Genomic DNA, 14470 nt, shown 5'->3' with positions numbered 1-14470 from the left:
GTTACCTATCGTAATGTTCTCAATGGCCTCAAAGATTTACGCATTAGTTTAAAACGTTAATTCACATATTCAGTAAAATATATCAATTGTTTTCACTTACCCCATTTACCCACTTACCCCGCGGTACCTTAGTAAAAATGTTATTTTCGGAGAAAAAAATATTGAAATATTCTGAAAAAAAATCATTTTTTAATGAAAAATCATGTTCTCAAATAGTATGTGTTAAACAACTAAATCAAAATAAAAAGAAAAACAAAATAGTTTTTCAAATTAAATGAGTTGTATACACAGTTTTAAAAACAACTAAATTGGCTTTAAAATCATGCAAATATCTTTGGAATCGGTTAAGTATTTATGAAGTTATGGGCAAATGCAGTTGTTTTTTTTAGTAAAATGAGAAAAAAAATGAAAATAAAAAAAACTATTTTTAACTAACATTTGCTTTGATTTGAAAAAAAACATGCTCTATAAATTTTTCATAAATTTAATTTTAAGGAGAACGATGCTTCAGTGAAGCTTCGAAATTGTATAAAAAATAACAAAGTTTAAGACTTTATTAATGTTTATGATTTAAAACTTGAAAATTCACCTTCAAGTCACCTGCGCCAACTTTAAATCTTAATATTTTTCGTTCAAATTTTGAGGTGTCTCTTCGTAGGGTTCATTCACAAATTTCGTAACGTCAAAAATGGCCATTCTTGATACCTACCTACCATCTCGAAACGCTTTTTGTATGGATATTTTCCAAATTTTGTAAGAACATTTTGAGGATACCCACATTTTTGAACAGGCCCTTATGTGCTTTGAGTTCAAAAGAGCACTCAAATTTTTGTGTTTGAGAGATTTCTAAAAATAAGTTGCACCCTACTACTCATGTATAGTAAAACAAGGAAAAAGGAGTGTTAATTAGAACTTTTAAGAAAATCGAGCATAGATATCTATACTATTTTCTAACAAAATATACTCGTATTACTCGAGACATTACGAGTGATTGCGGAAAAAATATTAATGCTAATATTTCTGCACAGACAAACAGACGTAACACTTAGAACAAATCTCGATCAAAATCATAGTCACGAGGACATGTACGCCCAATGCTAAAATCGGTGCGTTTGGCCGACAGGCCAACAGATGGCGGTAGTGTGTAAACGTCAAACACGAACAAAAACGATGCGAGCGCTGCGGGTGGCGGATTTGCCACCTACCATATTTTTGAATCGACCGTTAAAAAGGTGGTCGATGGACAATGATGAGAGTGTGACGTCTGTTTGTCTGTGATTTCTGTATGCATTTATTCATTTTTTTTCCTCAGGAATTTCTTTAGAAACTAATTCAGATATTTGTCCAACGTTTTCCCCAGGTATTACTTTCATCAGAAATTTATTTGTGTATTCTTTAACGGGCATCTTGAAAAGTTTCGTTTAGAATACCTTTAAAAATTCAATCTATCTTTTTTTTTTTTTCAATGATAACCTTAGAGATTCCACCACAATTCTTTTGGGGGATTTCTCCAAAGATTTTTCGCAAATGTCTTAAGAAAATATTAAGTCCTCCAAGAGTTCATCGAGCGATTTTTTCATCAAATAGGGTCCTAAAGCCCTCTATCAAACGCTAAAGTTTAGTCTAGAAATACATCTTTACTCAATTTTCAAATGACTTTCGTTGGTTTAAGTTATAAAAACATGCTTTTCTGGTTATGGAGATTTTATCACAACCATTCTAAACCAACTCAATTTTTTATGCATTTTCTTGTTTTGATTTCCTTCAATATAGTCTTTCAATTTTTTTTAAGATCCCTTCAGTTCTCCAGTAATTCTTTAAATAATTTCTCACGAAAGTACTCAGAGAATTTATCCAATAAATTTTAAAAGGATGTTGTCAAGAATTGTTTTTGGAAATTATTGGATAAATTGCTTTAAAGGTCCTTGCTAAAAAAAACTTCCTGATTCCTGAAGGTCTAGATAGTTTTGCAAGATAAATTGCTAAGATAATTATTAGGAAAATTATTACCCGAATCCCTGGATAATTGTTTGGAATAATCGCTGATTAATCAATTCAAGCAAGCAAGCAAGTCCTTGAAAAGTCATCTATGGATTTCATGAAAAATTTCCTGAAGGGATTTAGGAGCAATTTCTGAAACAAACCATGGCTGGATCCATAAAGAAATAACTGGGAGATCGCATATAAAAAAAAATCTAACAGTAACGAATTTTATAAGAAAAAACCTTTAAGGATTTCCTTGGAAGATCTATAGGAATCCTTGAAAAATCTGCTAGAGTATTTATAGAAAAAACGATGGAAGAATTGGCGGATTTTTTTTTTTTTAGGAAGTTTTTGAATGGTACCATAAAATTAGGTGAAGTTGACCAGTTCTGGTTGGATGTTTGTCGAATTATATAAACGAAATTTTGACAAAATATTGTAATAATGACAAAAACGATTTTCAGAAATGCTAAATGGAATCAAAAACTAAACCGTGGTGAATCTGATCAATTACTGCGATAAAATCCAAAACTAAGGAAATATGCTATTCACTAAATATGGCGTCCCTGCATCTGAATCAAGTCTCAAAAATCTTACAACTTGTTTATACTTCGATGAATTTTAGACTTGAGTTTTGTGAATTAAAGAATAAACTACATTAAACGCCTAAATGTAGGCAATTTTCTTTGAAATTGGCAACCAGTTCACGAAAATCTACCCAAAACCAGTGCTGTTAAATGTCAAAATTTGAGAAAATTTAAAATTCTTATAGCACTATGGTTGATGTACCAATAGCCGCATAGCTAAGAACAAACATTCGTGTAAAATCAAAAAAATAACGCTAGGGTCGATGTACTAATAGCCGCATAGCTAAGAACAAATATTCGTATAAAATCGAAAAATAACGCTAGCGTCATTATTTTTACATCATCTGAAAGCTTTTTATCTTGGTTTTGTGGGAAAAATATGAAAACTGCGAAAATTCATATGTTTGCATTTATTATCGCTTGTGCCACTATAGGAATACATGTGCCTATAGTAGCACTATTTATAATTTCTGTTCCTATAGTAGCACTAGCATCACGGCGTTGGCAAAATACTAATCAAAACCGTATTTTTACAAAGCTTTTATATTTTTCCTTCAAAGTGTGGATCAAAAGCTTTCGTTTGCTGTAAAAAAAGTACTTAATTCATTAATTATTTCGTATAATAAAAAATAGTTTCTCTCAGTAGTGCTACTATAGGAACAATAGGTTAACTATAGGCGCAAGGGAGCTTAAATTTTAAGCAAAACTAATTATTTCGATCATTTTTTGAACAAAATCAAGCTGTGTATCATTGGTACAGTAGGATTCCGTTTTTGGCAACAAAATCGAAATTTTCAGTTGCCAAAAACGGAACCGTGCCAAAATCGGAAGCCATTTTTTTTTAAATCTCAAGAATGTCATTTGGACATTATTAAATCATCATTTTGGAGATAAGTGATGGACGGACTTCCAAATGGCCAATTTCGAAGCGGATTTTTGTAAAACAGGCCTATGCTAAAAATTTATAGACCTGTCATATTAATTGTGACAGACGCTTCACACACTTTTGATTTTTGAAGTACCTTCAATGATGTTTTATAAGCTTTATGAATACTATTTTTATACATAGGCCGTGAAAAAACAATAATCACATACATAAGCAACCTTTAAAAAAATCCATAAAGTACTGAAAAAAATCAGAAATACAATACTTTTAATAAAAAAACATATTTACAAAAAAGTTCTAGGTGTAACAAAACATAATGATTTTTCTAATTCAATAAACATAGCATAACATTTTTTCTTTAGAGTCCAAGCGTCAAATTTTACAATGACGGGGCTGGTGGTTTATAGCTTCTGCTGCCAAATTTGACAATATTCGATCAATTGAAAATGGCTCTTCAAAATTATGTTCTTTGCATAGTATCTTATATAAAATGATTTAATACAGTCAAAAGGGCACACAGAGACAGCTACAATGAATCTGAATATACAAATTCTATAATATATTTCGAAACTGAATGTTGACTAAGCATTCATTTGGATTTTCCACAGAAATGTAGATGGAAAATTCCCCTAAAAATAATTGAAAAATGGAATAGAACAGTGTGCTTAACATGTGGCCCACAAGACGCTTGGCTGTGGCCCACAATTGCGATTATTGCTGAAAATTCTCAAAAGTTCATAAAACTTCCCAGAAAACCAATAGCAATCTCCATATTCCGCTGGAAATCTATTCAGAATACTCAAGATTTTGCTAGAAATATTCAGAATACAACTAGCAAATCACAGCATTCCGCTAGAAACTCACAGGACGTCTGAGACCATATGAATTTACAAGGAATCGACAGATTTTGCACAGCGTCTCAAGCAACTAATTATATCTTTTCAGACTCCTAGACCTAGGTAAGGATCACCAGGATATCGTTAGGAAAATTTGGATCCATGCGGCCCGCATGCTTAAATTAAATCTTGGTGTGGCACGCACTATACTCCAGTCTGAGCAATATAATATCGTTTCTTCAAATGTCATAAATTTTACTGAGTCTCTATCGTATTCATCGCACACTTCAATTGGCTTGTTTAGGGGTATCAATTTTCTTACATATTCCGAATCTACACTAAAAATTGAACTAGAATCCAAAGTTTCACAATTTTCCGTTACCTGGAACTATTTTTAAAACACGTTTGAAATTAGTATGGAAATCACTTTTGAATCACCCCTCGGCAAATTTTACTTCGGGACGAACTGTCATTGTGTAAATTGAAACGTCATTGAGTCAACGGATTGAAATTTTTGTTAATCATTTATAATATCAACATTGAGATATTGGAGTGCAATAAAACCGTGTTATACTTAGAATGATGTGCTCTTTCGATCAAGCTGCAATAAACTGTGAATTTTTCTTTACTAAACAACCCAATTACCTTATTGAAAATAAAGTATAGTTACGACTGTGTTTGCATGTGTCATGGTGGCAAAACAGCATATAGAAGCAGCTTATAAGTCATTTTTTTATCTAGGTACTGTCGAAAAAATTCCATAAAAAGTTAAGAGACCCAACTTACATGGTTTTACATACGTTATGCACGTAATTTCACAATAAAAGGAACAGTGAACTGAAGAGTCGAGGCTATGATAGAAAATCATAGACTTGTTGTGTCGATACTTTTTTCAAACAAGCTTTTCCAAATTTTGAGAAAAATGTGTATCACCTACCGGCATTCTCAAGTGGGCTGGTCATACAGCGTGAATGCCTGAGAAAAGATATTGGAACTCTAGTTGAGATACTCATAGAGATTAATGACTTTATGAAACGTTGCAAACACACGATTTTAGAAGTAAAAATGCGCGTACGCGTTATTTGGGGGAATATCAACGAAAATTGAGCGGTGGAATGCGAAAAACATGAAGCTGACATGTTTTTTCAAATTACTAACACAAAAAACACTCAGATATTTACAAAAGTTTACTAATTTTAATGGTTTTCAGATATGTTGCCAAAAACGGATCCATTTTGTTGCCAAAATCGGAGGGTGCCAAAAATGGAGCATGCCAAAAACGGAGCATGCCAAAAACGGAATCCCACTGTACTTAGATAAATAGCTCCTGACCTCCATGTCAAAAAATATTTTGAAAAAATTCATAGCAAAACAGCCGTAAAAAGCCACTAGTGCGACTATAGGGGACTGTCCCCTAAGGGAACACCGACCCTACCCCAGGCGAAATATAGCATCAGCAAGTTTTGTCAACCGATAGTGATTCGGAAAATGTCACCGGGAAAACATTTTCAGATGACTTTTTCCACGCGGAAGGATATATCAGCAATAATATATTATCAAAGTCACGTGATATTTATAATTTTTAACAGTACTGCCCAAGACGAAATTCCGAATGATTTTCGGAATGAATTCTTGGGAAATCTCTAGGGGAATTTCTGAAGGAATGCCTGGTGATTTCCAGAAATTATTCCAGAAGAAATCGCTTGTGAAATCACAAGATAAATTCCTAGTTTTTTATCCAGGAATTTGGGAAGAAGTTCATTGATAATAATCACGTGGTTAAGGTTTTCCTGGAGCCTCTTTAAGTTTGCACTATGATTCACTGCTAGGAGAAAAAGGAAAGTAGAGACCATTTTAGTAAAACAAGAAACTTCAGACTACCGTTAAAAAGAGACTTTTTAGAGATTTGCATTGAAATAGAGACCGAGTCTTAAATAGACTTGGTAGCATCCCTGTAAGTAAAATCAAACAAGGAAATGAATACAGGTCGGACTCGATTATCCGGAGACTCGATTATCCGGGGACTCGATTATACGGGATTCGATTATCCGGAATTTTAGACTCGATTATCCGGAGTTTGTTTTTTGATGTTCTTGTTTTTAAATTTTTATGCATAAATCTGAGATAATTTGGTATTCCAATATACAATATGAATGGTTTTGAAGTTTTGACCGTATTTAAGAAAAGGGGGGTTTAAAAAAGTGGTTTTTTGTGTATGCTGGTCAAAAAAAAATTTTTTTTCTTGTAAAGACCCCTACTGTTTGTAGAAATAATTTCTGGCTGTACCACCGCATCATATAAATAAAACAACAAAAAATATATTATTTAAGTTCTTTTATCGAAGATTTCAATTTTTTTCTTAGTTATTTGATTATCCGGAGGATTCGATTATCCGGAGTGAAAAAAAAAATCTGTACTCCGGATAATCGAGTCCGACCTGTACCATTTCTGTAAACAGGAAACGCTCTGTCGCTCTTGCTAAGAATTCAATCATAGATCAGCAATTTGAATTTCAAATTAAGCTTCTAGTTGAAACTTTCGTTTTCTACCGACCGTTTGTATCTAATTCCGGCAAACTCCACACGTTAAACACAAACCGAAGCAAAAGTGCCACAGAAAAAGAATCAAAACAAAACCAACCACACTGTATACATGCTGATAGAGAGGTATTGTGTGAGTTTCCGCGAACTAGTTACTAATACCGCGCGCGAAGTGTGCAAAAAAGGTATAAAATCGATACCGGTCGGACCAGAAGACCGGTGCCAAGCAGGATGCTTCTCACTAAACCATCTATGGCGCTTGTTTTAAACTCACACGCGACAGCCACTGCACGACTACACACCGGAATTAGCGTCATACCTCGCGGTCATACAGTTCAACCCCGATTCCATTGATAAGGGGTTCTTCTTCGCAACAGCGAGCTACTCGGAATCTTGAACAACAATGTGTTTTTCCATTATTCTCATCCAAGATCTCCCTCATCAGTAAGTTCGCTGTGCACAACAAAAATCAGTTCTAAAATAGAACTCCCAAAATAGCCGGCAGCGCTCCACATTTTGCAAATGAATATTAATCATACAAACACCAAGTGTGCGATGGCAGACCATAGACTAGCCAGCTCACCACGTGCTTTCCATGCCGCGCGGTTTTCTGTTTCCAGGGGTGCATCATAGGTACATATGTGTAGACCGATGACTTGCGCGAGAAGCTGAAAATCAATATTCGCGCTCTTTGCTCTATTCGCGCGTTGTTCATACATCCTACTTGATAGCAACGCCGCAGTGTTTCACCTTTACGATTGCAGTAGGCGGCGACGACAGCGCTCTCGTCGCGATTCAGTGTTGCTAAAATAGTTTTACCATGGCATAAAAATGAACAAGGCAGGCTCTTTACTGATGTCAATATCTAGTTTGATTGTAAACATGTGACGTCACTCCTATCGTACCATATACCTTCCGAACCACTAGATCATTTTTTTCGCAAATTTGTTCAAGGTGGATCGGAATGACGTCGTCAAGTAGCTGTCAGTTTTCGGAATATATCACCTTCTTAATATAGTACACCGTGAGTTTTACGATTTGATAGCTCTATGAAAGTGATCTTAAAAAAACATGACCTTAAAAGAGGTACCAAATCAGCAATAATTTGATTAGTGTTGTTAGTGCAAATCCAATTTTTTTGCTCAAAACTGAAGCAATGTTTATAAAAATGTATCATTGTATTACACTAGCTATCTGTAATACAATGATAGATTTTCATGACAATATTTTTAAATTTGAACGAAAAAACTGCTTTTTCATTTTTGATGACTGTTGATGATTGAATGATGGATTCTTGAGCCTTAATCAAGCACAACATCACCTGAATGGGACAGGCAAAATATTTTTTCTACACTTTTCATTTTGTTTTTAATAACTAAGGCATAATTTAACGAAAACAACCCTAAAAGCATTTCGCAATCGTGGGAATCTATTTTAATCCGAAAACGATCAAGTAAGTAGTGGAAAGAATGTTCCAAGAATAGGGTCCAACTCCCTAACTGTTCGATTTTTCCCTATGGCCTTCGGTGCCGCATTTTCAGCACATCTTACTTCTGTCGGGACCATTGCAATCCCACGACTTATAGCCCTTCCCGAAACACTGAACTTCAGGAGGCTGTTGGATGCTCAGACGGCAAACCGACCAGTCTACCTTGAGTATGCCAAAGTTATTCGCTTTGTTGGCCTTTGCAACCGGCAGCCTGATCACCGCCACCTGAATGCCCTGAGGGCCCTTTCTAAGGTGGATGGCCTTACCGGCTACGTCGATGTCACACTGCTCTTTGAGGGCAGCCGAGACCGCTGCATAGGTGACCTCATTCAGATTTTTACACTGGAGAGTCGCTTACTTACATCAACCTCGTCGCCAAGTACTTCTTGTGCCCGTTGCACCCTTTCGTTTGGCATCCTTTTTTAAGACTAGGATCATCTGGATTGGTGATCCAGAACCGATAACTTCTCCGTGCTTCGCATACAAGTCCGAAACTAGCTGACAGTGGGCTTTACAAAGAAAACATCCACCGTTATTTTTATCGGCATAAACTCTGCTTACTTCCGTTCAGTCATGGTCACTGATTGCGCATTTCATATTTCCATTAATACAGACTTCAAAAATAATGTCAGACACATTTGCGACTTGGAAAATTTGCGACTTGCGAAATCTGGCGATTCCTAGTACAGGTCGGACTCGATTATCCGGAGACTCGATTATCCGGGGACTCGATTATCCGGGATTCGATTATCCGGAATTTTAGACTCGATTATCCGGAATTTGGTTTTTGATGTTCTTGTTTTTCAATTTTTATGCATAAATCAGAGAAAATTTGGTATTGTCATATACAATATGAATGATTTGGCAGTTAAGAACGTGTTTAAGAAGAGGGGGTTTGAAAAAGTGTTTTTTTGTGTATGCTGGTCAAAAATTTGTTTTTCTTGTAAAGGCCCGTACTGTTCCTAGAAAAAAATTCTGGCTACACCACCGCATCATATAAATAAAATAACGAAAAAAGACAATATTATACTTCTTTTATCAAAGATTTCAATATTTTTCTTAGTGATTCGATTATCCGGAAAATTCGATTATCCGGAGTGAAAAAAAAATCGACACTCCGGATAATCGAGTCCGACCTGTAAATGCTAAGATTTTAACGGCGTCATGTGAATTTCTAGCGAAATACTGTAGATTTCTATTGATATTTTGAGTAGTTCTGGCATTATGTGGATTCTGAATAGGTTTCCAAAGGAATTTGGGGATTGCTTGCGGTAATCTGGAAAATTCTAATGGACTTAGAAGAGTTTCCATTGCAGACTTGAGAATTGTCAGCAATATCGCAGCAGCGCAATCTTTGCGTTGATATTAGCAGATTAGTACATGTCGCAGCGGAATCATAAAATGTCCTGAAAATTTCTAGCGAGCTCTTGGGAAGATTTCAGTTCCTATCCGAATCCTAAGCAAAATCCTGAAAATTCCTGGCGTGCTACTTTAGAGTTCTAGTGGGTTCCTGCAGATTCTTGAAGAGCACCTAAAAATTCCTTTCGAGCGAGTTTCCGTTGATTTCATATGGTTGATTTGTAATATACAAGTTCAACTTCGAAAACACAATCAACACTTATTTCAAAATAAACTGATAATAAATTTATTTGTGTATTGTATTAAAATAATGACCACAGTCATGAATCATGATGGCCTCGTGCGGCTTGAGGACCGCATGTTAAGCACCACTGTTATATACCATTTTGTAATCATTTATATTGGACTTTTACACCCATATTCCTCTGGAAAACGCATTGAAGGTGTAGTCAATACAGGGTGGCCACCAAATTTCGATTTTGAAATTCCCGCTTTTTTCCCGGTTTTCCCGGTATATTTTACATAATTTTCCCGGTTTTTAAAATATTCTTTCCGACGACTTTAATAGACTTTTTCCATATTAAAAATCTTTTTTATGAAGAGCACTGTAACATTGTTTTTTTTTTTTTTGAAATCGGTTCAAAGTTTTTTAGTTGTTTTTCTATAGTAATTTGAATGTTTATCAATAGTTTCACTGTTGTAACAATAAGTTGACTATTAGATTGGTTTAATCTATATAGAATCTTATTCTGAAAAAATGTCTTAGTACAATATTCATCTGAATCGATTTGTCTCGCGTTCGTCAATGGAGGTTTGAAGCTATCTATCATGGGAAAGAGTTGATTAATTATGCAAATGGAAACAAATTCTACTCTTCACACGACAGGAGTTTAATTTGAATGCTATGTGAACCATATTTACCAACAATATTCCCTTTAAACCAAACTTTGATTTTTCAAGTTCAAGTTTTAAGATCTAGAGAACCTGACAACGGTACGCGTTGAAAATTTGATTGGTTGCATTCTGGTGATGATAAAACTATCAAAAATTTAGCTCAGAGCTCTGTTTGCTTCTCTAGACTCGTGCTCTTGAAATTTCGAGGTTTGGCTTTGATTTATAATCATCTTAAGTGTATCCATTGCTGAATTTCAGATAATTTGGCCGACAAAAGCCCCAGGTGGCTAAGCAAATCATCAAGATACCCAAGTAGTTCTTTACCGTAATTGAAATTATTTCAATTCTTAATCCTTTGTATTTTCTTCTCTACAGCAAACAAGTTCAAGGTATGGATGAAACAAGGTCACATGTAGAAGCACTTACTTAGAGCTCACTCACAATTTTAATAACAACGAAAATTACCATTTTTGACATTCACCCACCCTCTCGACATGCATTTTGTATGGATATCCTACACATTTTATCTGAGCTGAAACAGCTTGATCGTTATTAAAATCATAAAAATCTTTTATAAATAGAGGCTTGTTTTCAAGATTAGCTGTGGTATTCAGCAATTACAGAAGAGTGCTAAACCAATCTGCACTAAGTAATTAAACTTTGATTTAAAACTTCGAGTAAAATAGTTAGAGAAAAGTTCAAAAATATTAGCCCTGACAGTGCGAGAACAAAGATTCACCAGCAGTTCTTGGAAAAGTTGCCGAAGAGAATGAGGCTGCCGACAATAGTCACATTGACAAGAGATGTTCGCAGCGTTGCAAAAACGTTTCCAAAAGCATTTTGACAAGTCTGTCGGTGTGAATGGATAGAGGATTGAGCAACGCACAAACACGGAATTTGTCTGCTGATTTCCGAGAAAATTACAAGAGAAGCGCGGCATCGGCTTAGACTGCCGAGAATACGTAAGTTCCTCTAGTAGAAATTAAATCATTAATGTTTGAAAGATATTTGTTCAAAATTGCGGATACCTCATGGCAATATCATTAAACATAACTACTTTCTATAACTTATTTTGGAGGTAGGTTTGTAGATTACAGCTTGAAGAAAATGTTCGTTCAAAACGATTTTCCCGGTGATCTTTTCAAATTCCCGGTTTTTCCCGTGTTTTTCCCGGTGGATTCAAATTCCCGTCTTTTTCCCGCTTTTCCCGGTTCGGTGGCCACCCTGTCAATAATATGTGAATTTTTGAGTAAAATCAATTGACTTTAGCTGTTTATGTATGCTTTTCTAACTGCATTCAATCTTTTGATATGACATGAAAATGGTGTCTATATATTAAAAGCATAATCTTACCTTACGGAAATCTGCTACGAAGTAAACTGTTCCGAAATTTGGCCATCATTTGGTTCCATAAATATGATGTAACATTCTAAACAACTGAAAATTTCGACTTTGTTGCCAAAAACGGAATCCCACTGTATATTTTTACGTGGTACGACAGCCAACACAAACAAAACCAGTGTAACAGAAATTCTTGGTAGTAAAATTTCTTAAAATGTAAACATCATCAACAAAATCATAGTAGGGAGCTGGATCCTATTCTGGGCACTTTTGATTCACTTCGGCAGTGGGGTTTTTGAAAGTTACTGAACTCATATCTGGTCACAATATGCATTGTATTGATGTTCTTCTTAATGCAAAGTTTCAGGCAATTCTGCCGAGAAAACCCCCCATGCTAAAGTGAATCATGGAAGTGCCCAAGTAGCTCTGCACCCTAATAAATGAAAATGGGGCACCATTAGTGGTTTTGGAAGTGTAGAAGACAGAGATGCATTTTGAACAGAACATGAGCTTGGCTCTTGAACAGAACACGGTTTGCAGCGTATTCAAATCATGAGCAGAGTGCTGAAAAATGTCGATATCGATGTTAGGCTTAGATTCAAAATTATACGCGTAATAATCAAGCATGCTGAATTTGCATCATAAAATAGATCACGTATGTCCATATTTTTGTGATTTCCTCGTTTAAAAAATGAGGATCGAACGTGTGGCTTATTTTCATAATTATTTTTATAATAGCCGCATAGTTAGCGAGGTTTGAATTAGAGACGTTCTGATACTTCCGATGTATCGGAATGTCGATAGTTTGCATTCGATATTTTGGTATCGATAGTTCCATCCGATATATCGTAAACTAGTATTTGGATAACAATTGTAGGTTTTTCTCGTAAAACATTTTCTAATTATTTGAAAGAAATTCGCATACCATTTGTTATGTGATGTATCATAAAGGAACATAGTCATGTCCATATCGATCGAAATGCCGGTAATACTGAGGGTTAAAAGAATTGTTTGTGAATCGTAGGAAACTCAATGCCAGGTAACTAAGCGATGCAAGAATTCTGCGCCCTTCAGATATACCTATCAAATGATATTGCGATATATCGATATTTTGATTCCATATATCGGTGATATGTATACTTCGATTCGATAATCGTATCGAATCAAATATCGATACACCACAATATCGGAACGTACCTAGTTTGAATATGCTATCTATTGGTACCAAAATCCGATTTGTTTACAATTTGGAGAGTAACTGTAGTACTTTAAACAGAATTTATTAAAATACATAAATATCTCCAATATATCATTGGATTAAATTTTAGATATCAAACTTAACTCTTGAATTATTTTGAAATGAATGAGATTCATGATACAACATTTCCCAAAAATGTATATGTAAATTTCTACCATCTGAATTCTATTCGCTCCAATCTTTCTGGCAGCACTGCTTAATGTTTTGAGATGGTATCGAACCCGCATGGAGGACTACTAGATTGTCTTTTCCATCCATTTCGAACATCGCATTTTCAACACTAGAAAAACGGCGCAATAAAGTGAAGCAAGCACTTTGCAATCATTACTTTCTGATAATGATAATCTTTATCAGTTTAGAGCCACGCGAGCTCGAATCCAATTGAAATAGACACCATTTCCTGAACAAGACTTGTCTTCCTCCCTCCAATGCCATTGCCCAACTTCCTATTCTGTTCGGGACTACCGTATTGCTTGAACATCCGCCATTTTTTACCCACAGTGGGTTCGACTTCCCAAAACAAAAGAATGTTGTTTGTTGACTTGAATTTGGGTTCTGATTGGAAATCCCAACTATCTGGTAGGTCGTCATTCCAATCGGAAAAAAAAATCCAAAACACCAAAATAGTAGTAATTTTATTCAGAACAAGCTGTAATTTTCTGCAATAATTGCGTAATATTGGTGCACTCGCAGGAAGCACATTTTTTTTCACCCCCTAGCCTACTGCGTGCTTTCTGAATTTTCTGAACCGCGAGGAGTGCTCGCGCTCAGACAAATCGATGGGAAATGTAAAAGACGAAACATAACCTCCTCGGCAATTGCGAGATTAGAACGTCTTGCTCTTCGCCTACTGCGATATAGAAACCCGAAATGCATGCATGCTTTGATCTGCTCAAGGATTTCTGTATGAATGGGTCGAGGTATCAATGAGACAAAACAGGCCTACTTTGCCTATGAATAGACGCCCTTGCCCGGTTTGCACACACAGCGCGCTCGCCTACCTGGATGTCCCTCGCCTACTGATTCCGAGGTGAACAAAAAGGAGCACCCGTCTTCCATTTCGTAGCCATTGTGGCCATTGGTGGCGAATCCATTGGTTGCTTTGGTCTGCGGCATTTTGAGTCTTTTTTTTGCGATTTCACTTCACTTCCGATTAAAAACTGCAGCAGAATTTCCTCGCCGATTCCCTCTTTTCACACGAGCACTTCCACAGGAGACCGAATTTGGACAGTCACTTTTTTGTTACGGCTTGTTTACCGATTCTTCTTGAAGCACCTAATCACACAGAGACAGAAAA

General features: G+C 35.7%; 1 protein-coding gene across 4 annotated transcripts in view; it reads right to left on the bottom strand.

Annotated features, from left to right (window-relative positions):
* The window catches only part of LOC5564925 (S-adenosylmethionine synthase), a 28364-nt gene that overhangs the window by 13356 nt on the left and 538 nt on the right, over nucleotides 1–14470 (bottom strand). For all 4 annotated transcript variants that reach the window (XR_002501005.1, XM_021848067.1, XM_021848068.1 and 1 more), the window contains exon 2: nucleotides 14175–14448. Coding sequence is in view for 3 of the 4 variants with exons in the window: in XM_021848067.1 (XP_021703759.1) it covers nucleotides 14175–14289 (115 nt within the window). In the remaining variant the exon portion in view is untranslated. The remainder of the gene's footprint in view (nucleotides 1–14174; nucleotides 14449–14470) is intronic.

Source organism: Aedes aegypti, chromosome 2 (assembly GCF_002204515.2).
Source record: "Aedes aegypti strain LVP_AGWG chromosome 2, AaegL5.0 Primary Assembly, whole genome shotgun sequence".
Classification (NCBI taxonomy): domain Eukaryota; kingdom Metazoa; phylum Arthropoda; class Insecta; order Diptera; family Culicidae; genus Aedes; species Aedes aegypti.
Note: the sequence above shows the minus strand (reverse complement) of the source record. Positions and strands in the feature narration are given on the sequence as shown.